The following is a 24,541-nucleotide window of genomic DNA, read 5'->3' on the forward strand; positions in this document are numbered from 1 at the left end:
CTTAAACAGGGAGGGCTGATTCAGCATGGCCGATAAGTAACTTTTAACGGTGCCCAGGGCAAGACCGTGCCAAGCTAAAGAAAGAATAAACAAGAAAACCCCAGTGAGAGGTGCAAAAGAACAAGTTACTTACCTTCGGTAACGCTTTTTCTGGTAGATACAGTAAAAGCGTGTTGATTCCTCACCTTGTGAATATCCCTCTTGCGTCAGCAACATTCGGAAATTCTTTTGTAGCTTCGCGCCGACGTGGACGACGTCATGGAGGCACGGCATCGCACGCGACTCCACTGATGTCACTGACACTACAATAGGCCCACGCCGGCGTGATGATGTCAGTTCCGCCCTTTTTTCCGTGCCTTCGAGGCACACGGACGGACCAATGACAGTAGAAATATACATAGTATACACAGTACACAAATGTCAAGGTAACACACACAGTGTGAAACAAATGCAATAAAACATTTGAAATAATCAACTACTTGACAATAAGGCAAACATATTACAGTAACTTCGGTATAGAAGAGTGGACAACGGGGAAGCGGGTGGGTCAGTGAGGAATCCACAGGCAGATACTGTATCTACCAGAAAAAGCGTTACCGAAGGTAAGTAACTTGTTCTTCTGATAGATACATCTGCCAGTGGATTCCTCACCTTGTGAATAGAGTCCCACAGCAGTCCCCACTCCCGGAGGAGGGTGTCCACTCATCTACACCAAAAAATCCTGGAGGACAGAGCGCGCAAAGTGACCTTCCCTCCTCACCTCAGCATCCAAGCAGTAATGCTTCGCGAAAGTGTGGAGGGAGGTCCAAGTCGCAGCCCTACAGGTACACCCCTAGACAAAGCGGAAGTTGACGACTTAGCTCTTGTAGAGTGATCTCTTATACTCTCTGGAGGTTCCTTACCTGCCAAAGAGTAGCAGATCTTTATACAGAGGATGATACATCTTGAAAGAGTGCGCTTGTGCACCGCTCTTCCTTTCTTGCAGCCAGCAAATCCAACGAAGAGCTGGTCATCCACTCGATAGTCTTTAGTCCCATCGAGATAAAAGTTCACCGCCCTCTTAGGGTCCAGACGGTGTAGTCTCTCCTCCTCCTTGGAAGGGTGAGGGGGAGGATAAAAGGTAGGAAGGGTAATAGATTGTCCCAGATGGAAGGGAGTTACCTCCTTAGGCAGAAAAGCAGCCCTGGTCCTAAGAACCATTCGTTCAGCATGAATGGTCAAGAATGGGGGCTTGGAACTAAGAGCTTGAAGCTCACTTACCCTCCTTGCCGAGGTGATCGCAACGAGGAAGACCGTCTTAAAAGACAAAAGCCTCATGGGACACTTGTGTAAGGGTGCGAAGGGAGACCCCATCAAGAAGGTTAAAACAAGATTTAAATCCCATTGAGGCACAATAAAGGGAGTAGGAGGGAACTTATTTGTGAGGCCCTTCAAAAACCTTAAAACCACTGGAGACTTGAAAAGAGACGGCTGATCCGGCACACAGAGAAATGCCGACAATGCCGAAAGAGAACCCTTGACTGTGGCAACAGAAAATCCCTGCTGTGCCAATGAAAGAGCAAACTGTAAAATATCGGACAAACAAGCCCTCAAAGGGTCAACAGACTTCTCCCTACACCAAGAGACAAATTTAGACCATCTGTATGAATAAATGGATTTAGTGGAGTCACGCCTAGCCGAAAGAATGACATCCACCACATCATGTGGGATAGAAAAGGAGTTCAGGTTGCCCCGTTCAATCTCCAGGCATGAAGGTGTAATGTTTGGAGGTGGGGGTGTAGAACCTGCCCCTGCGACTGCGAGAGGAGGCCTGCCCTGAGAGGGAGACGGAGCGGCGGGCGAGAGGAGAGGTGGAGAAGATCCGTGTACCACACCCTTCTTGGCCAATCCGGGGCGACCAGAATAACTTGGGCCCGGTCTTGGCGAATCTTCCTCAGAACCCGAGGAATCAAGGGTATGGGAGGAAACGAGTAAAGGAGTTGACTTCCCCAACTCAACTGAAACGCGTCCTCCAAGGCTCCTTGCATCGGATACTGGAGACTGCAGAATGACGGGCAGTGAGCATTCTCCTAGTGGCAAACAGGTCCACACGAGGAGTCCCCCACGTCTGAAAGACGTGACAAACCACCTCCGGGTGAAGCCTCCACTCCTGGTCGGCCGAGAACTGCCGACTGAGACTGTCTGCACGCACATTCAGAACTCCGGCCAGATGATTTGCCATCAGACAAATCTGGTGGTCCTGAACCCAGGACCTGAGGCGCAGAGCCTCTCTGCAGAGACACTGCGACCCCACTCCTCCCTGCTTGTTGACAAACCACATCGCGGTGGTGTTGTCCGTCAGGACCTGAACTGACCGACCGCGAAGGGAAGGGAGGAAGGCCTTGAGTGCTAAACGTATGGCCCGCAATTCCAGAAGGTGGATGTGAAGCAACCTTTCCTCTGGAGACCAAAGACCCTTGACCTCCAGGTCCCCCAGATGAGCACCCCACCCTAGAGTGGATGCATCCGTTATCACTGTGGCCACTGATGGAGGCAGCTGAAAAGGCTTTCCCTCAGACAGATTGCCTTCCACGCTCCACCAAGATAGATCCGCCGCAGTTTCTCTGGAGATCCTCACAGACTCCCAAAGATCTCTGTTGTGTTGATACCACTGCCTGCGGAGGCACCACTGGAGTGCCCTCATATGCCAGCGTGCATGATTGACCAACAGAATGCAAGAAGCCATCAGACCGAGCAGGCGAAGGACCTTCAGGACTGGAACAACCGCTCCATTGTAAAATAAAGCAATCATTTTCTGTATGTCGCGAATCCTTTGAGGAGGAGGTAATGCACGACACACAGTTGTGTCCAGTACAGTACCTATGAACAGGATGCGCTGGGAGGGCACCAGGTGAGACTTGGGTACATTTATTGAAAAACCCAAACAGTACAACAACTGAGTTGTCTCCTGCAGATGCTGGAGCACTTTCTCTGACGACTCCGCCTTGATCAGCCAGTCGTCCAAATAGGGGAATACTGGAACCCCCATTCTTCTGAGATGTGCAGCCACCACCGCCATCACCTTGGTGAAGACTCGAGGCGCAGTAGTAATTCCAAAAGGACCGCCAACTGATAATGTTGCGATCCCACCGTGAAACGGAGATACTTCCTGTGCGACTTCAGGATTGGGATGTGAAAATACGCATCCTGCAAGTCAAGCGACACCATCCAGTCTTCTTCCAGCAGCGCCTGAAGAACCTGCGCAAGGGTGAGCATCTTGAACTTCTCTTGTTTCAGATAAAGATTCAAGATCCTGAGATCCAGGATTGGACGAAGTCTGCCATCCTTCTTGGAAATCAGGAACTACCGGGAGTAGCATCCCTGACCCCTTTACTGCTCTGGAACCACCTCTATCGCACCCTTTCTTAATAGTGTCTGCACTTCCTCCTGCAGAAGTAAGAGGTATTCCTCCGTGCAAAAACCTTGGCAAGGAGGGTGATTGGGAGGAAATTCCCGAAAGGGAAGAGCATACCCATTTTCTACGAGATTGAGAACCCAAAGATCTGATGTAACCGATTCCCAATCCCGTAGAAAGTGGGTAAGCCGACCCCCCACCGGACCCGCATGATCCTGAATGGCGGATCTAGGGCTGCTTTTCTGAGGCTGGGAGGTTGGAAGAGGTGGAGGAGGCCTGACGACGCCTAGGACGAGCTCTTTGTTTACCCCTGTACGACTTGTACAAGGGATTCTGCTGCTGCTGCTGACCTGAGGAAGAGCGTCCGAATCCTCTGAACCTTCTGGTAGAAAAACCCCTGGTCTGAAGCCCTAAAGATTTGGCAGTAGCCCTACTGTCCTTAAATCTTTCTAAGGCTGTATCAGCTGTTTTACCAAAAAGTCCAGCACCATCAAACGGCAGATCTAACAAAGCAGCCTGAACATCTGCTGAAAAATCCGAAGATTTCAGCCAAGCTGATCTTGTGGCAACCGCAGTACCCATGATGTGAGCCACCGAATCCGCAGTGTCCAGTCCACTTTGTATTACCTGACGAGCCGCTGCCTGTGCATCCGTTAACACCTCTTCAAAATCCTTCCTGCTGTCATCAGGGATCTTAGGTGCCAGAAGACGCAGTGTATCCATGAGAGCATGCACATACCTCCCCATAAGGCAAGTGGCATTGGTAGATTTTAATGCCATACTTGTAGAAGAAAAAGTCTTTTTAGCAACCTGATCTTGTTTCTTTGCATCCTTATCCCCAGGCACTTGAGGAAATGCACTCACAGTCTTTTTGGAACAGGCTGCCTGAATTACTAAACTTTCAGGTGAAGGATGAGAAGTCAGAAAAGCAGGGTCTTCAGGAGCGACCCTGTACCTTCTTGCCACACTCCTGGAAACTGCTGGACCTGTAAGTGGCTTTTTCCAAACTTCCATAATAGGCTCCGTTAAAGCTTCATTAAAGGGGAGTAACGGTTCCACCACAGAACTGGGTGAATGCAGAACCTCAGTTAGTAGATTGGACTTAAATTCTACTGTAGGTAGAGTCAAATTCAAAAGTTCCGCTGCCTTCCTCATAACCAAGTGATAAGGCTGAACGTCTTTTGAAGGGGCATCCGACACAGAAGGTAACTCCCACTCGGGAGAAAACTCCAGGCCACTAGCCTCCGCCAGTTTATCGAAACAGTCATCCTCAAGCTCACCTTCTTCCATCTCAGCTTGAGCTTCTGTATACCTCTGCTCTTCTAAGAGGCGCTGAGCCTCCCTCCTGGACCTTTCTTTCACACGCCACGCCATCGGATCCACCAACGACTCCGAGGGAGCCGGAACCGACGTCGGTATCGAATCCGATGGCACAGCGGCTCGGTCTCGAGGTCGACTCGGAGCAGACGACGTCGGTATCGGCGTCGACGACCTCGGCGGAGCCGGGTATTGCCACGGCGGTGTCTGAGCTGGCAGGAATGGCATAAATGGAGCCGGAGCATAGGAGTGTGGAACTCCTAAATTGAAGGCTAGTGGACCCATGGGACCCGAAGGCGCACCAGAGGGGTACCAAGCCCTTGAAAATACACCATACATAGCGTTAAAAACGCTGATGGGTCTTGGCCCGGGGCCGGAAATGATGGCTGAAGACCCTCTGGCTGGCCTTGAGGTGGTTCCGAATTCGGCTTTTCCACAGGCGCAGAATTCTCACCCACCGGAACTTCTTCCTCATCCTCACGGGCCGGGGACGGCGCCGGAGATTGCACCGGAGACGGATCCGGAACCTGCGACTCCGAAGGCGACGCCTCACCTTCCGGATCCAAGTCTTCCTCTGGAGGAACCACCTTCGAACGTACCTTCTTGGGAGACTTCGACCTCGAGTCCGAATCCCTACCGGAGTGACGTCGGGACTCACGTCTTCTTTTCTTATGCTTCTTCCTTGACTTTGAAGCATGATCTGATGATGACTTCGAAGACGACTCCGCTCGAGGCCTTGATCTCGATGCCGATCTCGACCTCGACCTTCTCGCACAAGACCTCGAAGACTTTTTCCCTCTCAGCTTCGCCACCAGAAGTTTGGTCTCTCTCTCTCGCAGAGCCTTTGGGTTCATCTTCCGACATGATGAACATCCATCAACATCATGATCTGACCTTAGACATCAGATGCAATCTTCGTGCGGGTCTGTAATTGACATCATTTTCCCACACTCTCTGCAAGGCTTGAAACCGGTCTTCTTTGTCGACATCGTGAAGGAGACAAAGAAACAGAAAAGTGAAGAAAATAGCAACAAAGTTACTAAGAGGCTACAGAGATTTCCCTAAACCATTAGCGTCGACAACGCGGAAAAAAGGGAACTGTTGTCCACTCTTCTATACCGAAGTTACTGTAATATGTTTGCCTTATTGTCAAGGAGTTGATTATTTCAAATGTTTTATTGCATTTGTTTCACACTGTGTGTGTTACCTTGACATTTGTGTACTGTGTATACTATGTATATTTCTACTGTCATTGGTCCGTCCGCGTGCCTCGAAGGCACGGAAAAAAGGGCGGAACTGACATCATCACGCCGGCGTGGGCCTATTGTAGTGTCAGTGACGTCAGCGGAGTCGCGTGCGATGCCGTGCCTCCATGACGTCGTCCACGTCGGCACGAAGCTACAAAAGAATTTCCGAATGTATCTGACGCAAGGGGGATATTCACAAGGTGAGGAATCCACTGGCAGATGTATCTATCAGAAAGGGGATCCACATACTGTAACAGCAAGCTTCAAACTTATCCCAGCGGCAGGAGTAGACCGCTTTAGTAGAGGAACACTTGGCTCCCAAGTCAACATCTCAAACTTTGGAAGGGTGATCGAAAATCCTCAAGTGTCGCCGCTCAGACGCTATGCATGAAGATGAGATGCATGCAGGGTTGGGTGCAGGACCTTTGTTGTGTTGCTGCGACAGATGATCCTTCCAAAGAGGCAGCCTGAGCGGAGGACAGATTCTCATGCTTTGGAGTTCTGAATACCAGACCCTCCATGCCCAATCCAGGGTCACTATGATGACTTGGGTCCAGTCGTTCCTGATCTTCTTCAGAACTAGAGGCAAGAGTGGTATGGCGAAAATGCAAACAGAAGACCAGAGACCCACCCTAGGAGGAATGCGTCTCCGAGAAAACGCCGCTTTGGGAACTCCAGTGCGCCAAAGTGCTGACGTACGTTCTCTGCAGCTGCAAATAGATCTAACCAAGGCTCTCCCCAATCTCGGAAAAGACCTTGCCCCATCTCCAGATGTAGATTGCACCTGTGATCCACAGAGCGTTGACGTCGGAGTTTGTCTGCCCTGGTGTTAAGAGATCCCACCACGAAAATGCCCTTAAGTTCCAGCCAACTCCAGAGTGTCAGAGGCTTCTGGGACAGGGTCCACGGCCACACCCTGCCCTGTATGTTGAAGTACTACATGGCCATGGTGTTGTCCGTGAAAACCTGTTCCAACCTTTCTTTGATGGAGGGAAGGGAGGTTCTCAACGCCAAGCGAATCACCCTCAACTTCAATAAACTGATGTGGAGTCAAGACTTCGTCGGAGACCAAAGTCCTCTGATCTTCACCTCTCCCACATAGCCACCCCAGCACAGGAGCGACGCATCCGTCATTAATTTGAATTCTGAATTGGGAAGGGAGAGGGGTCTGTAGCGTGAATCACCACTGCAAATCTTTTGCAGTTTCCTCCGATATCTTGACCAGGTCGGAAAGATTACCCTGATGTGGCGCCCGCTGGAACTTCCGAACCCACTGCAGAGCCTGCATATGTCAGCAGGCATACTTCACCAGCATGATGCAGGAGGCCATGGGACCCAGCAGCCGCAGAGTCCGTCTCATTAAATCCAGGATAAAAGCCGAAACATTGGAATCCTAGACCAAATGTCTTGGACTCGCCGCCCCAGAGAATAGGCATGGAAATGCACTGTGACCAGAATGGCTCAGATGAAAGTGAACGTCAGAGAAAATCGGTGTGCTTTCTGCACTTTGATATTGAAACCAAACAAATGCAGGAGTTGCACCATATTCTGGAAGTGTGTAATGACTGCCTGGGGTGAGCCTGACTTCAACAATCGAGGTAGGAGAAAGACTGGTACCCCTAACCTCTGCAGATGGGCTGCAACCACCACCATCACTTTCATGAACATCTGATGGGCACAGGTGAGGTCACAGGAAAGCACAGTGAACTGAAAATGCTTGTGGCCCACCACAAACTGTAGGTAAGTTCTGTGGGCATGCAGGACAGGCTTGTGGAAACACACATCTTGCAGGTCCAGGCCACCATCTAGGATCCAGGGCAGAAAGGATCTGATCCAACAAGGGCATCTTGAATTTCTATTTTTTCAGGAAGCAATTCAGAGGACGCAGGTCCTATACAGGGCAGAAGCCTTCGTCCTTCTGCACCAGGAAGTTGTGGAAGTAACAATCAAGTCCTACTGCTGATGAAGGCTGCCTCTTGATGGCTCCTTTGGCCAAAAGAGCCTGCACTTCATGACAAAGCAAGCAAAGATAGCCCTTTGCCAGCCGTTCCTGGAAGGTGGGACGAGTGGAGGAGTTTCCACAAAATGGTAGGGCGTGCCCCTTCAGCATGATGTGACATGCCAACATGTTATCGCCAACCACTGGGGCAGGTGGTGCCCGATTCTACCGCCAACGGGACGGCTGTACTGAATGGAGGGCACACTAAAGAGTTTTTGAGGCGGAGGCAGCCACAGAGGCGGGAAACTGGAGAGCACGCTGGGACTGGCTCCTGTGTCCTTTCTGGGCTCCATGTTCACGTCCTCGAAAGATTTAGACAGGTTGTTGGACCACATGTGGCTAGTATTGGGGATACCCAAAATTACCTCTTCATGTCCCTGGTATGAGCGAAAGGAGTCCTGCTGCGGATGGGTGTAGAGGGAAACACCCAGGGATTGGACAGTGATACCGCTCTTGCAGAGGTACTTAAGCGCTGCACCAGCCTTGTCGACAAACAGGCAGTAGCCATTGAAAGGCATATTGATCAATGAAGACTGTGTCACCCCCCCCTCTGCCCCTCCCCCCCCTTGCTCCCCCCCCCCAAAGAACCCAGTGGACTATACCTAGGTGTGGAGAAGTGGACTATACCTAGGTGTGGAGACACAGTGCCATTGTAGAAGACATGTCTCTACCCAGGGCGTGTGTGGTGCCAATCCATACAGGTTGGAGAACTTGCACATCGAGAATTATAGTTTGGGTAGGGACACAACATCTGAAAACAAGAAGAATGTTGCATCCAAAAGGATGGAAGCAATATCGAAGGAAATTGCCTACTTTGGACTCTTTAGCTGCACCAAGAAACCATAAAACCCAAATGTCTAGCTTCACTAAAAATCAGGGGCCCTGCAGAATGTCTACTCCTCCAGGTGAAAATGTGAGAACAGTGGCCACACAAACTGAATAAAGCAACACAGCTATCCTAAGTTATGCAAGGGCTTACCTCTAGTCTGACAGCAACCTGGTTACCAACATATGATTTATGCTTTATAATACAAACATTTTGGCATAAAACGAAGGACATAAGTGGATGCTAATGAGGAATCAGAGGCGACAGAAAGTAATTGCTGGCAGTGGATGATGGGGGCACTAGGCTTGTTGTACTGCGGTGTTGACATTTGCAGAAGTTTTAAAAGCTGGGCATATCCTAATGCTAAGTAAGGCATTCAACAAGAAACATTTTACTGGATTCACATGTTAGATAATAAAATTAAGAAGAAAAGAAATGCAACATGAGTTACCTTTTTAATGGCATACTTGGGGTCATCAGGCAGGATCAATACAATTTTCCCATCCCAAAAATCTGCTACAGCACGTTCCTTCTTCCAACCCTGACAGTGTGAAGTAAGATAAAAACAGTCAAGATCATTCAATCTACAAAACTTTTTTCTACTCCGAGCTGTGAAAACTTAATTGAAAATAAAATAATCTAAAGCACCATGTTGAAAAATGACAATTATTGCGCCATATAAGTTAAAAGGCGTTACAAAAGGGGGTGGTGATGGACGGAGCATCTGAACCAATCAAACACTCACACCCAGTCAAAAGATCTGGGTTTAATCCATCACCGTTCTTTAGCCCACTCTGCCACCCCAGTTCAGACATGGCCATATGCAAATCAGTCTGACCCTGTGCCTCATGGGAACAGTCCAGCCTGAACTGCCAAGCCATGCCTTCCCTGGACCGGAAACAAGCCTCCTAGGACCGGTTTCTGGCATTTCAGCCGTCTTCAGCCAGGCTTGCCTGAATCCAGTGGCAAAGTGAGCAAGGGACTCACGTCTGAGCATACCCAGCCAAATTATGGGGAACAAAGCAGTACATCTCTTACTATCTTGCACAAAGGCTTATTTACAAAATATGCATCTTTCATGATTACAGCTAGTAAACCTATAGCTACTGAATGTACAGGCTAGAAATATATTCTATTGTTCTTTCAATTTGTTCTTACACATTTTTTAGTGATTAATTAATCTGACTCATATCTATTTACTTATTAATAATTGAGCCGTTGATGAACCATTGTATTTTTTTATTTTTTTACATTTGCTTCTTATTCAATGGCTTACCTTGTCCATTTTGTATTTGTCCCTCCCCTGGAGCACAGCCTTTTTACTTGTGTTTTCCACTGCTTACTTTTAAAGAACTTTTTTTATTTTTTCCTTAAGCACTCCAAGAGAGTGCATGTGTTTTTTAACTGTTTTGCTCGTGTACTTCTCCTCCTCCCACTCTGTGCTGCTCTCTTCCTCATCTTTCTTTTCTCCCATTGCACTGTTTGCGCGCTCCACGACTGCAGGTGTATTCCAGCTGTCAGTGCTCTGTTCTACTATTGCCTGTGAACTTCTTTGGTGTTCTCTCCCTCTTGTGCTTCTCCCGTGTGCCGCTGTTCCCCTTCCTCCTGCTCCTCTGTTATGCACCCACCCAGCTTTCCAACACACTCAGTCACCTCCCCCTTTTTTATTGGCACTTTTGAGGTAAAAAAAAAAATCGTAATTTATTTTTTTATATAACTATCCAAGTAGAGAGGTGGCTGTCTTGAGCCTCCATATATGCAAATTCGGAAAGCCTAATGAGAGGAGGTGTGAGACGCATTGTTCAGAGTGTGACAGCTTTTTAGCATGTCTGTTTAGTACATTTAAAGGCAGGAACTTCTGGTTTCAAATGCAAAACCATATATGGCAGGGAGGTCCATGGAATGGGTGATATTTTCAGACAGATCTAAATTTCAGCAAGCAACAGGATTTAAAAAAATCCCATGCAGAATTAAGGCAAAAATCAACCACTGGTTGAAAAAGTCACATTGCACTGAGTTTCTTTGGAGCTTCCAAGTCCCTGTTGACATATTTTTTGGTAGCCCATACACATCATGCATACAAATATCAACAAGAAATGTTTTGGCTTTTTTTATAGTCAAAAGGGAATCTTTTTAATTTCAACACGCTTTATTCGAATTGAATGAACAAATTCATAAAAGCATACAAGATAAAATCACATTAAAAAACAAACCGCGATTATATTCATAACGTAGTCACTATTTGTACTATACAAGTAAAATATTAAAAGCTAAAATTTGATAAGAATTAATTTTTTAAAAAGGTTTTTGGATTTTTGTAGACAAACATTTACACATTCCGAGGATATTCAAGTTAAATAGTCTTTCTAAACCTCAGAATTGCTCTCAGGAGGGAAGTTACCGTACTAATGGTGTACTCATCGCCTAAAGTTCTTAATTTATTATAAGCCTCTCTGGATGATCTTAAGCCCCATAAAACAAGAAGGGGTTTCAACAATTTCCTCCTTGGATGAGTATAAAAGGAGCAAAAGAGGATACAATGAATGTTCGATTGAGTAGACACATCATTGCAAGGACAAATTCTTTTTTCCCTCGACCAGTCATTGCACTGCGGTAAGGTTACAAGCCTGTAGAAGGTTTCCAGACGGAACAGAGTGAGAAGCATACGATGATAAAAAGGTTGCTCTAGCAAAAGATACCGCTGGATGCCCTGATGTAATGTTACCACGTCATGATTCATGACAGTTTTCTTTGCCCTTTGTTCCTTCCATCCTTTGGATTCAAGATATTCTCGAAGGGAATTTTTTAGAGCAGATCTTGACAATGACTCCATGGTGTCTGGGTTGGTAAAATATTCCGGGTGCCCAATTTCACGAAGGAAATTTTCAATATAGGTAAGCCATTTAATGTTATTGACTCCATCTGATGCCACGCAGTCCTCTATTATATCTCTATTAAGAGTCGTGGCAGGATTAGTCCAGACATTGTGCCAGAGTAAAACCGGGGCAAATTTTATAATGTCCGTAACGTGTTGTAGGGCCACTTCAGCGAGCAACACATAGGTTGATGTACTCTTTGGGGCGGCCAGTAGGTATTGCAGAAACCGATTCTCAATGCGTTGAATAGTCTGCTGACTCAGAACCCCAGATGCCTGCCCCATAGGTTGCGGTGGAGACACATTTAGCCTTGAATATTTGTAGCAACTCCCTGACTGGCCTGCTCTTTAACTTTTTGGCAAAATTTAGTAGTGCGCCTGTTGCTCTGGTAAGTGCTAAAGCCCTAGCGTTTACCGCAGGCTTCCATGAGCCCTTTTTTTCAAAATGTACCCCCAAGTAGCAAAAGATGTCCGCGAGCTCCACCCGCCTGTCGTCCAATGTAATCGAACATGGTGCTCTGCGTTTGTTTGGCCCACATGACATGGTAAACGTCTTAGAAACGTTTACACATAGACCCCTTGATTTCATGAAGTGTGAGAATTTTTGCACTGCTTTTTGGAGGCCCACCCTTGTCTGCGAAGAATAGCCGCATCATCAGCATAAAGGAGTATGGGGATAGGTTTCCCTTTTACTGTGGGGTAATCGTGGTATTGATTAGAAAGGGAAGATCCCACGTTGTTTATATATAAGTTAAAAAGCAGGGGTGCAAGTATGCACCCCTGTCTTACTCCTCTATGAATGCGGAAGAAGTCTGAACATTCCCCCATTCTACTGTGTCTTACACGAGCACCTGCCCCTTTGTACAGTTCTCTAATAAAGGTGAGTATGCGATGATCCAGGCCGATGTCCCGTAAGGTTTGCCACAATATGGCATGATTTACACAATCGAATGCAGAACTGAGGTCTACAAATGGTATGTACAAATTGTTGTTTTTTTTGTGGATATATTTAGATGTTATTAGGGATAGGTTTAGGCCCTGCTCAACTGTCCCTCTTCCTCTCCTAAACCCATATTGTAGATTAGATATTTATTTATTTATTTTCTTATATAGCGCCCGAGTCAATTCCCGAAGGGATATCTCTGCGCTTGAGCTTCTACTGGTTAGACTCAATCAGAGTTGTATGTTGCATTATCAGTTAGGTGTTACCTATGGCAGCATAAATAGATAGGTTTTTAGGTGTTTCCTAAAGGATTCAAGGCTAGAGATTTGTTTCAGCATTGGGGGTAAGGAGTTCCAAAGAACAGGGCCTTTATAAGAAAGAGCCCGACCTCCCTGTCTAGCTCTTCTACACCTTGGGACCTGAAGCAATTGATGGCTACTGGAGCGTAGAGTACGTCCAGGGGTGTATGGAACACATTTTTCCTTTAAGTATTTAGGTCCATCACCAAACAAACATTTATGGATAGTGCAACATATCTTAAACTTAATACGTTGCTTTACTGGTAACCAATGTAGTTGGTGGAGCAGGGGACGAGAGGGAGTTCTAGGAGGGGCATTAAGAACTAATTTCGCTGCAGTGTTTTGGACCACTTGTAATTTTTTTTGCTGTTCTTCATTGGCCGAGATATATAAGCCATTACAGTAGTCCATCCTACTTATAATCAAGGTCTGGACCAGCGTTTTCCTGTGGTTGTCGGGCAGAAGTGGAAAAACGCGCCGAAGCAGCCCTATCACACGGAAACATGCACCTGTAACTTGGGTGGTGTGTTCCTTGAGTAGGAGTGCTTGCTCCATCCGTATGCCAAGGTTTTTGACTATTTGTTTAGGGCTTGGGACAGGTCCTAACTCTAAGGGCCACCAATCTGGGGACCACATAAGAGTCGCCTTCCCAAACAACATGACCTCAGTTTTGGTCACGTTGCATTGAAGGCAATTCTGTGCCATCCAATGTGCCACTGCTCTCATTCCATCCGCGAATGACTTGAATTGTCGGTGTGAGAGTGTGGAAGGGAAATAAAAGCTGGGTGTCATCAGCGTATGACACCGGGGTGAACCCGTAAGATCCTATGATGTCTGCCAAGGGGGCCACGTACACGTTAAAAAGCGTGGGGCTTAGGCATGAGCCCTGTGGCACTCCCTTGGTGAGCTCTCTAAAGGTGGAAGAGTGAGAGCCCAACTTGACACCTTGTGAACGTCCCGAGAGAAAGCTTTCCAACCATGACAGAGCTACACCTCCTATACCTAAATTCCTTAATCGGCCGAGAAGAAGTTCATGTGACACCGTGTCAAAGGCAGCGGATAAATCTAACAGCACCAGAATCACAGAGCCCCCTCCGTCAAGTGACACCCTGATGTTATCAGTCACTGAGAGGAGGGCCGATTCGGTGCTGTGATTGGGCCTAAAACCAGATTGAGAGTGGTCCAGGCCCTCCGCTGCCTCGATGTAATTTGACAGATAAGTGTTCACATGCTTCTCGGTCAATTTACTTAGATATGGCAAAAGGGATATGGGCCGGAGATTGGAAAGGTCCGTCCACGGTAGTGCGGCATTCTTTCGGGTGGAGTTCACCATCGCTTTTTTCCATTCCACTGGCACAACTCCTTCCCTGAGGGAGTGATTTATTACTGCCTGGATTTGAGGTCCTAGCAGAGTGCTCAGGGGGGCCATCATTTTTGCTGGTAAGAAATCCCTGGGAGATCCTGATTTTATATGGTTGATGAGGAGGGGAAGATCTAGGTCATTTACTAATGGAAAAGTTGTTAGAGAGGTTTTTCTTCGTATGGGTGTAGGGGAGACAGGAGTATTATAGTTTGAGCTCATGGCATTCAAGATTTTCTCATAAATTAAGTTTATTTTGTTTTCAAAAAACAGTGATATATCGTTACATAGGGATTGTGAGAAGTCGTCTGGGCTGGCACAAGCTGTTGGCTTAACAAATGCTTCCAATATTTTATATAATTCCTTTGAGGAATTTCCCGCCTCTGCAAGTTGTTGGGCAAGGCTGTTCTTACGAGCCCTTTTTAGGTCTCGCGACCTATCGATGCGCGCAAGCGCATCGAGCGGAGCGAGAATTCAAGTAGCCAAAATCCTCATGAAACCACCAGCTTTTTGCTGGCGTTTTCATGAAGTTCACGTGAACCACGTGATCAAACACTAACGCGCATCAGCCTCCCTCCCTCGTAATTGCATTTGCCGCACAGCACATCAAAGGGCTTCGCCCAGCGTGCGCTCTGCAGCTTCTCGGCTTCTCCTCCCCTAATTATTCTTGGATGGCCGGCCGGCCGGCACACAGCCTTCCTTGCATTTCTCCTCCCCCTCCCCAGCCAGCTTCCCCCAGGCCGTGTTCCCTCATCCCTCGCACCCCCTCCTCCTTCAGGCCCCCACCATTTGCTTCCATTTGTTCTCTTTCCCTTTCACTCTGTATTGTCGTGTTCGTTCATCATTTTCCTTTCTCTCTAACTTTTCTTTGTCTGCGCCCAAACCCCTTTGTCATGTGCCTTCTGTATAAACGCTTCCCCCACCGCCCCATTATTACCGTACCCAGTAGCCCCCCCCCTCTTCATAGGGATTACATCTGATCCTTCCAGCACTGGAGATTTCCAGTCCGCGCTAGCGCCGTGCACACGCTGTACTCTGCTGCTGCCTGCGAGGTACAGTCTGTCTGTCCTGCCTCAGAGCACACTCGAGTCCGCGCTAGCGCCGTGCACACCCTGTACTCTGCTGCTGCCTGCGAGGTAGTCTGTCCTGCCTCAGAGCACACTCGAGTCCGCTCTAGTGCAGTGCACACACTATACTCTGCTGCTGCCTGCGGGATACATTCTGTGCACTGTTTATTTTATTTATTTATGCGTTTTTTTATAGCGCGGACTTTACCCGAAGGCTTCAGAGCGCTTCACAATAGGAACAGTAATGATACATGAGGAGAAAATTACAAGTGAACAAATTACAAATTTTTACATTGAATTGTGTTACAATTGGAGAAAAGCAAATCAAGGGTGTGTCCCCCTTCATGTGTGGGCCCGTTGTTCTGTAGTTCCAAACCTAGAGTAGATAAATCAGCAAGCAAGGTTTTTGTTACTAGATGTTCTAGATTATCTGCGTGAATGTTGAAATCGCCCAGAAGGAAGAAATCTTCCTTGGCTCTAAAGTGGGGAGCTAGTAGTTCCACAAGAGAGAGAGTGAAATCTGGGCATGGTCCTGGTGGGCGATAAACTAGCGCTCCTTTCCTGGACACTTTGGTGGATAGGTTAATTCTAAAAATAACAATTTCTAATTGTGGGCTGCATTTTTGTTCTAGAATGGTAACTTTAAGGTGATCTTTATATGCAATGGCCAGACCACCTCCTATTTTGTTTGGACGATCCGCATTTAGGAACTTATATCCTTGTGGAACCCCTAGTGTAATAGCAGGGGTTGTGTGGGGCTTGAGCCATGTTTCTGTTAAGAAACATATATCAGGTAGTGAAGTATGTTGTAGATCCCATATTTGGAGTTGGTGTCTGGGCATTGAACGAACGTTCAACAATACACACTTCATTCCTTTTTTTGGCATGTCTTTAACTGTGTCTTTCATGCTAGGGGTGGTAGGATAGGAAGCTTGAAAGTGACAGTTTACACAGGAGAATGGGCCCTCTAAGTGTGGCCATTTCACGTTAGTGCAGTCTGGCAAAGGAAGGGGTCTAAGATTTAACAAATCTTGAGCAGCATACCTGTGTATGTTTTTCAGAGTGGAAGGTGAGTCACGCCTAGTGGGGTCCATGGCCCCTGGCCTCGTCCTGTCGCAGACGGGCAGCTGTTTGGCTGGTCTTCGGCGTGTATTCGGCTGCGCGCGACCGCTGCGCGCTCCGGAAGGGGCGAGGGCTAAATAGCCCCTGGAAATAACAGCTAGAGCGCTACCCGCTCCAGTGAAACCGGAAGTGTTGCAAGTGCTTGGCTCTCACCTGTCCGCCCTCCGCACAACGGTACTAGTTACCCTGTCGGAACGGGGCGGACAGGAAGGACAATTGAGCCACCACTACTCGCTGCCCCCAGAGATGGAACTGGCTAAAGGCTGCTTCCCTTCTTGTAGCTCAGGTAAGGGAGGAACGGCGTGATTAAATCTGGCGCGTTTGTAGTCAACACACAACAGAAATATACAGTTTTAAAAAGTGCAGAGTGAGCACAAAGTTCAGTGAGGTTAAAAAGGTCCAATATATCTAATTACAGCATAGATCGCTGAAAGCGCTGACCAGTACCAGCAAGCGGGTCGGGGACACTGCCACCGTCTCCTACCGCAGCCGCGCTGTGTCTGGTGCTCAGCCTAAATAGCCCCAGGAAATAACAGCTAGAGCGCTACCCGCTCCAGTGAAACCGGAAGTGTTGCAAGTGCCTGGCTCTAACCTGTCCGCCCTCCGCACAACGGTACTAGTTACCCTGTCGGAACGGGGCGGACAGGAAGGACAATTGAGCCACCACTACTCGCTGCCCCCAGAGATGGAACTGGCTAAAGGCTGCTTCCCTTCTTGTAGCTCAGGTAAGGGAGGAACGGCGTGATTAAATCTGGCGCGTTTGTAGTCAACACACAACAGAAATATACAGTTTTAAAAAGTGCACAGTGAGCACAAAGTTCAGTGAGGTTAAAAAGGTCCAATATATCTAATTACAGCATAGATCGCTGAAAGCGCTGACCAGTACCAGCAAGCGGGTCGGGGACACTGCCACCGTCTCCTACCGCTAATATCTGTTGTTCATCCAACCAGTCCTGGATTCGAGCAAGAATGATCCTGCCTGCTATCTTCATGAGGCCATCAAGGAGGGATATTGGGCGATAGCAAACAGGATCATTTCTGTCCCCCTTTTTGTAAATCGGGACCACCACTGCCTTTGACCAATATAACTATAACAAAGTTTTTTAAAGGGCCCCATGATGTAATTAAAATTTGAAAAAGTTATTGTCAGTGACACTTTTAAGCACGGAGGGGCCAGTGGTAATTGAAATGTACAGAGATGGACCTCCCTTATGTCTACCTCTTCTACTTGGTAGTGCCGGGGTAAAATAAGTTTTGTAGCCTAGGAGATGGAGCTCTTCAGTTGCCCAAGTTTCCTGAAGGCATATAATGGAATAGGTCATAGTCAGTGATTGCCAGCTTGTGTCATTAATTTTTGCAGAAAGGCCCGCTACATTCCAAGTTATAACACTTCCAGGATTTTGGGAAATGGGCAAAATATTTAGTTCACTCGGTAGCAATAAGGGAGATTCAAAGTTGCATGTTTGTAAGGGGGGAGGAGTCGACACCATAGAGTCAATAACAGATTGGCCGTTTGTTGATAATTGATCGTATGGCTCATTGGTTTGGTTCTGAAAGGGTGTATTAGGAAAGTCACCATGGCCAAGTCATTCTATTCCGTCTAGCCCTGTAAGGGCAGCAAATCTATTGGCTACTGGGACTAAGTAGTTGCGCGCCCCTTGAACTCCGTGGTAGGGGTATTTCGCTGCTTTTTGGGGGAGTACTAAGGACCTAGGGTAGAAATAATATAATTGACGGATCTGTATCCCCAGGTTCCCAGTTTCCTGATACTACTTGTAGGAGAGTAGGGTCTGCAATCCTATGATCACCCAGATTTTTGCTTTTTGCTGCACTGGTTTACGACTTTCCCTGGCTGTGGGCCTGCTAATCAGACCCACAGCCTAGCTGTTCTCTCTATCCAAATTGTACTCAGGTACTGAATTGGCACTGGGCCCTCTCCAAGTCCCTGTACCCAGGGCTGAGGTGTACCCAGAAGTCTCCCAGGGGCTGAAGCATGTATTATGCCACCCCTGGGCTGACTAACTAAACTGACACAACTGGCTGCACGACAGCTGGGGCAAGGTGGTGTACTCACCCTTTGCTTTAGATATAGTATACCTATATCTAACCCTAAAATGGACACACAGATCTCCTATCAGTCACTCCTATGGCAGGCCTTAACAATCCTGAAGGCAGAGTGCTTGGAATCGTGTGAGATGGTGCTCTGGCATGAGCTGAGCCTGTCTGCGGCTTTCGGGACCCATCCCGTAGCCGTTTCCATGATATCGCATACCATATACTCTTAAGTGCATTATAATCCTCGCGGTTATATGCCAACTCTGGTATCGCTTTATCAAAACATGTCGAGTAAGGTGTCATACGAATTGGAATACTAACCCCTCGCCAATTCTGGCGACGGGGTTAGCATTCCACCCTTCTAGAGGGACACGACATGTATGTAACCCCTAACCCCGGTTAAAGTCAGACAGAGCCTTAGCATCCACAAAATGGATGCTGCCACAAGACACAAGTCTGCCCTCCTGCTGCTGGGAGTCCTCCCAGAGCAGGAGATAAGGACAAAGGGTTTCCTGCCAGGGGCGGTGCCAGCACCGTCCCAGACAGGATTTTGTGTATTGTAGGTAGGCAGGGCTTCAGAGGAAGGTGACTGCACGTGGCACCCCGGTGCTCACTGTGCATAGGCTGGCTTGAACCAGTTCCAGGGACACTCCAGACCCTGTGCTGGGGAAAAGCCCGCCAAGGAGGTGGGTGTAACCACCCCCCTCCTGGTCCCACCCCTAGGGCAGGACTTAGTCGCGTGCCAGCCCCCTTTTCCCAGATAAAGGTAGGAGCAGGCCCCCTTCCAAATTAGATCATCTTTGGAATCAAGATACCACTTTCCACGAAAGGACTTCACGATTTCTTCTTCAAGATTCTCCCTTGTGGCTAAGGAGTAGTCACCCTGCATCCGCAGGCACCATCCAAGAACACTGCGGTCTGCTGCACGTCCTTCCTCCGGAATCCGACTGCCCAGCTCGACGAGACCCGGCTTCCCTGGCACCTCTGACCTCTACCCACCTCTACAGCACAGCTGAGAACCGTGGGTGCGACGAGACCTCGAGGGACCGGCCATCGCCAAGACTGCACGACTTCTGCACAGCAAGCCCACCGAGTAATTTCCTGGTGAGTGCTTTGGGGTCCGAGAAGCCCCCACCCTGAGCAGCTCCAGCACCGAAGAGCAGCCCCCCAGCATCTCCACGATCGGCGTGGGGCCCTTCTGCTTTTTGCTGCTCACCGCGTTGTTTGGCTACTAGCCCGCTGGCTTGTGGCCTTCCGAACGACGCCCGACGACAATACTGCTGCTAGTCTGGTTGCTCCAGACTGGCCCTTGCTTCCCTCCATCGGAGAAGTACCCTGGACCCTCCTGGTCCGGCTAAGACGCCATTTTAGGTCCACCGCGTGGGCCTTGCATTTGCCAAGACTTGTTGCCCAATCCTGGGTCCAGCGACGTCGACAGCAAGAACCTTCGTGGGACAGCTCGCACCTCCATCCTGGTCGCCGACAACGCCTCCTGGTCCGAGAGACTGCAGAGCCCAGCAGCGCCCACTCACCTGACTGCGGTGACTTCGCCCGGTGCCATCCTGGTGCCCACTTAATCACTGGCTAGTGATTCAAGAACTTGGTACCCTCTGCTTTCAGGTTTTCTTCTTCCTTGATCCAGGCTTGGATCCATCGAACTTTTCTTCACTGGTCGCCTGCCAGCAACTTCCTTCTTCCAGGCTCCTGGTCCGGCACGAGGATTCCCGACGTCTTTTCAGACCTATGCAGCTGCAGCCCCTGGGCTAGGTAACTTCGGCATTTCGGTGCCCCAGCATAGCCTCACTATCCAAGGGTCAGGATCCACTGTCGTTTTCTTCCTACCAGGTCGGGCTCGCCCGTAAACACTAACTTTAACTTTACTAGCTTCCATAGACTTTGTCCCGCATCCCGCGTGAGAGTACACACTCTGCACCCGAGTCCCCTAGGCCTCCTAGAAGTAATCTAACGATTCTATAGTCAAGTCCTAGCGATTCCAAAGCCTATTAGTACCGTACTTACCTGCTAGTAATTTCGCATTCCACTTTTAAAGTATATGGTTTTTCGTGCCCCTCGGGCATTTGTGTATACCGTGCTAACTTAAGTATTTTCGTAAGAGTTTTGTTGTGTGCTTAGCACCCTGTCCTCATAAAGAGTACAGGGTTGTTGTGATTCTAATAAATACATTGTTTATTTTCATAACACTTGTGTGGTGTCCTTTCACTGGGTGTTCAAGGGGTAATGTGATGGTAAAACAGCTGGCTTAGCACGCCCTCTAGAGTCTTAGCCTGCTCGTATCCATGCTACTAGGATAGCTGGTCTATAAGGTTGACTTACAACCAATCATCAATAAGGGTTGTTTGGACTGATATATAGTGATCACTAGAATAGTGAACACTGCACATCAGGCCAACTTCTCACATTGGTGAGCAGCGGTTGGGATTTGAGCTTGCTGTTGTTTTACCACACATGCCCTAAGAATATCTTGTGAAAGATCACATAAGTACTAAAGGTACATATAACTTAGCTTAGAATACTCTGAGTTCTACTGAACCAGCTGTTGTAGCTCCTAGGGCCTAGCACACCCTAAACTACAACTCTAGCAAGGGATCAGTAGGCAAACATATAGTGTAGGTAAGTGCACCACTTACACCTCACTAGAAAAGCATGTCTACCCAGGGAGAATCTACTGAGACTCCCCTGGTCAGTGTTGACCCTCCACAGGTCACTTCAAGATATGCAGCTCTCAGTTTTCAGGAGATGAGACAAATCTGTGTCTCCAGGAAACTGAAGCAGGGGTCTAACCCCACCACTCCCTTTCTGATAGGTCTCTTAGAGACATATGATGCCAGAAAGCTTTCTCAGTTACATGAGAACATGCCAGCCTTAGAGGGAACCTCTGAGGATCCAGACCTCCCCAACATTGCCAATGCAGTTGAGGAGGAGGATCAGGGGGAACTCTCTGGGGACGAGGTAGACAAAGGTCTTGAGGTAGTCAGAAGGCTAACTAGGGCCAACTTAGACTTGCTTGGGCTAGGATCTGGGGGACCCCCAGTACTGACCCTAAGTAGGCCTAACCTTGGAGTTAGGAGAGATAGATCTCTTTCTAGGGACTCCAATAGATCTCTGCACTCTAATGCCTCTTCTCAGAGGAGAAGGAACTCTCCCCAGAGGAGATTGACTTCCCCTCAGAGAATGGAGCATGAAGCTAGGATGAGACAGGCTACTCTGAGGATTGAAAGGGAAGAAATTGCCCTGGCCAAAGAGAAGCTTGCCCTGGCAAGAGAGCAGCAGATGAGTGGGCTAGCTCCCACTGGTGGCAGCAATCTCCCAAGAGATAGAGAGAAGGGTTTATATACCAAACACCTGACTAAGATAGTGCCCCCCTTTAAGCAAGGGGATGATATCCAGAAATGGATGGCTGCTCTGGAGAGGGCCTGCACTGTGCAGTGCATTCCCCAGAGTCAGTGGGCAGCTATACTGTGGCTCTCCTTTGATGGTAAAGGTAGAGATAAGCTCCTCACTACAAGAGTGAAGGATGCTAACAATTACCAGGTCCTGAAGAATACACTGGTTGATGGGTTTGGTTTAACCACTGAACAGTACAGGTTGCTGTTCAGAGACACCCAGAAAACTCAGTCTCAGGACTGGTCTGACTTTGTGGATTGTGCCACTAAGGCTTTGGAGGGCTGGTTGCTGGGTAGCAAGGTTACAGATTACACAGGATTGTATAATCTTATGATGAGAGAACAAATTTTAAACAATTGTCAGAACCAGTTGTTGCACCAGCACCTTGTTGATTCAGATCTGACCTCTCCCCAAGAATTGGGAAAGAAGGCAGAGAAATGGGTCAGGACAAGGATCAAGCAGAACCAGAACCAGAACCAGGGTGGTCAGAAGAAAGCAGACCAGAAGGGTAATGCAAAGAGTGAACAAAATGACCAGAAGTCTTCACCAGGTCCCCAACAAACCAAAGAGGGTGGGGGTCAGGCTTCCCAGAAGAAGAAGACTCAAGAAGGCCAGTCAAAAAGGTGGTGCCAGTACTGCAAAAGTAAATCTCACTGGTTTAGTGAGTGCACCAAAAGAGGAGGACAAACTCCTGCCACTACAGCCCCTAAGGCAACTGCACCCCCTAGTACAGTCAGTAGTGGTAGTGTACCTCCCAAGGCATTAGTTGGGTTAACCTTGGGAACTGAGGGGTCTGACAACTTAGTTGGCACACTCACTCAGGCTGTCCTTGTCTGTACAGGGGATATGGATATAACCCCTGAGATAAGTCCCAATACTTTGGGCAAATACAGGCAGACGCCTTTGATTAATGGCAAAATGGCTCAGGCCTATAGGGACACTTGTGCCAGTGTCACCATGGTGACATCTAACTTTGTGGACCCTGGACAGATCATGCCAGGTACTGATTTCCTGGTGACCAATGCCAGCAATGTCACTACTAGTCATAGTGTGGCAATTGTGGCTTTCTCCTGGGGTGGAGTGAAGGGACAAAAGAAAGTTGTAGTCAGTTCAGACCTCCCAGTTGATTGTTTGTTGGGCAATGATTTGGAGTCATCACAATGGTCAGAAGTGGAGCAGAGGACTCACATGGAAATGTTAGGCTTGCCAGCACATGTGCTTGCTGTGACTAGGTCACAGGCCAGAAAATGCCCCACTGAACAGGTGCTGGATCCTGAAATGATGGACCAGACACCTTCTAAGAAGAAGAGCAGTAAGGGTAAGGCTTTGCCTTCCCCCTTGCCCCAGGTTGAGGATCAAGTCTCTGAGGAGGCTGATCTGAGAGAACTGAGGGAAACTGAGCCTAAAGAGCTTGAACTTGATCAAGTTGAGTTTCTGGGCTCAGGGGGACCCACCAGAGCAGACCTGGGGAAGGCACAGTTAGACTGCCCTTCCCTTGAACCCCTCAGACAGCAGGCTGCTGCTGAGGCTGCAGGGAATGCCACAGGTGCCCACAGGGTATACTGGGAAGATGGACTCCTGTACTCTGAGTCAAGAGACCCCAAGCCTGGTGCAACCAGGAGGCTGGTCATCCCCTTGTCTCTGAGAGGTTTCCTTCTCACCTTGGCCCATGAGATTCCCCTTGCAGGTCATTTAGGTCAGACAAAGACTTGGGACAGGCTTGTCTCACACTTTCACTGGCCCCATATGAATGAGAATACCAAGGAGTTTTGTCGCTCCTGTGTCACTTGCCAAGCCAGTGGTAAGTCAGGTGGCACAACAAAGGCCCCCCTCATACCACTACCTGTGGTGGGGGTTCCCTTTGAAAGGGTGGGGATTGACATTGTTGGTCCAATGGAACCCCAGACAGCATCAGGGCACAAGTTTATACTGGTGGTAGTGGATCATGCCACCAGGTATCCTGAAGCTATTCCACTTAGGACCACTACAGCACCTGTAGTGGCAAGGGCCCTAGTTGGAGTGTTCTCCAGAGTGGGCTTCCCTAAGGAGGTTGTTTCTGACAGAGGTACAAACTTCATGTCAGGATATCTGACTGCAATGTTGAAGGAGTGTGGTGTGAACTACAAGTTCACCACACCATACCACCCACAATGCAATGGGCTTGTTGAGAGATTCAACAGGACCCTCAAAGGGATGATTCATGGACTACCTGAAACTCTTAGGAGAAGATGGGATGTCCTGATCCCCTGCCTCTTGTTTGCTTACAGAGAGGTCCCACAGAAGGGGGTTGGCTACAGCCCTTTTGAGCTTCTGTATGGGCATCCTGTAAGAGGACCCCTGTGTTTGGTGAAGGAAGGATGGGAGAGACCTCTCAAAAAGCCTGCAACCAACATAGTGGACTATGTACTTGGTCTCCGCTCCAGGATGGCTGAGTATATGGAGAAGGCATCTAAAAACCTGGAGGCCAGCCAAGAACTTCAAAAAGCTTGGCATGACCAAAAGGCTGTTCTGACTGTGTACCAGCCAGGACAGAAGGTGTGGGTGCTGGAGCCAGTGGCCCCAGCAGCTCTGAAAGACAAATGGTCTGGGCCCCACACCATCATTGAGCAAAAGGGAGAGGTTACCTACTTGG

General features: G+C 48.4%; 1 protein-coding gene across 3 annotated transcripts in view; it reads right to left on the bottom strand.

Moving 5' to 3' along the window:
• Positions 1-24,541, bottom strand: part of ESCO2 (establishment of sister chromatid cohesion N-acetyltransferase 2) — a 364,228-nt gene that overhangs the window by 107,547 nt on the left and 232,140 nt on the right. For all 3 annotated transcript variants that reach the window (XM_078649953.1, XM_078649952.1, XM_078649954.1), the window contains exon 8: positions 9,235-9,324. In XM_078649953.1, coding sequence (XP_078506079.1) covers positions 9,235-9,324 — 90 coding nt within the window. The remainder of the gene's footprint in view (positions 1-9,234; positions 9,325-24,541) is intronic.

This window comes from Lissotriton helveticus, chromosome 6 (genome assembly GCF_964261635.1).
Source record: "Lissotriton helveticus chromosome 6, aLisHel1.1, whole genome shotgun sequence".
In the NCBI taxonomy this organism is placed as follows: Eukaryota; Metazoa; Chordata; class Amphibia; order Caudata; family Salamandridae; genus Lissotriton; species Lissotriton helveticus.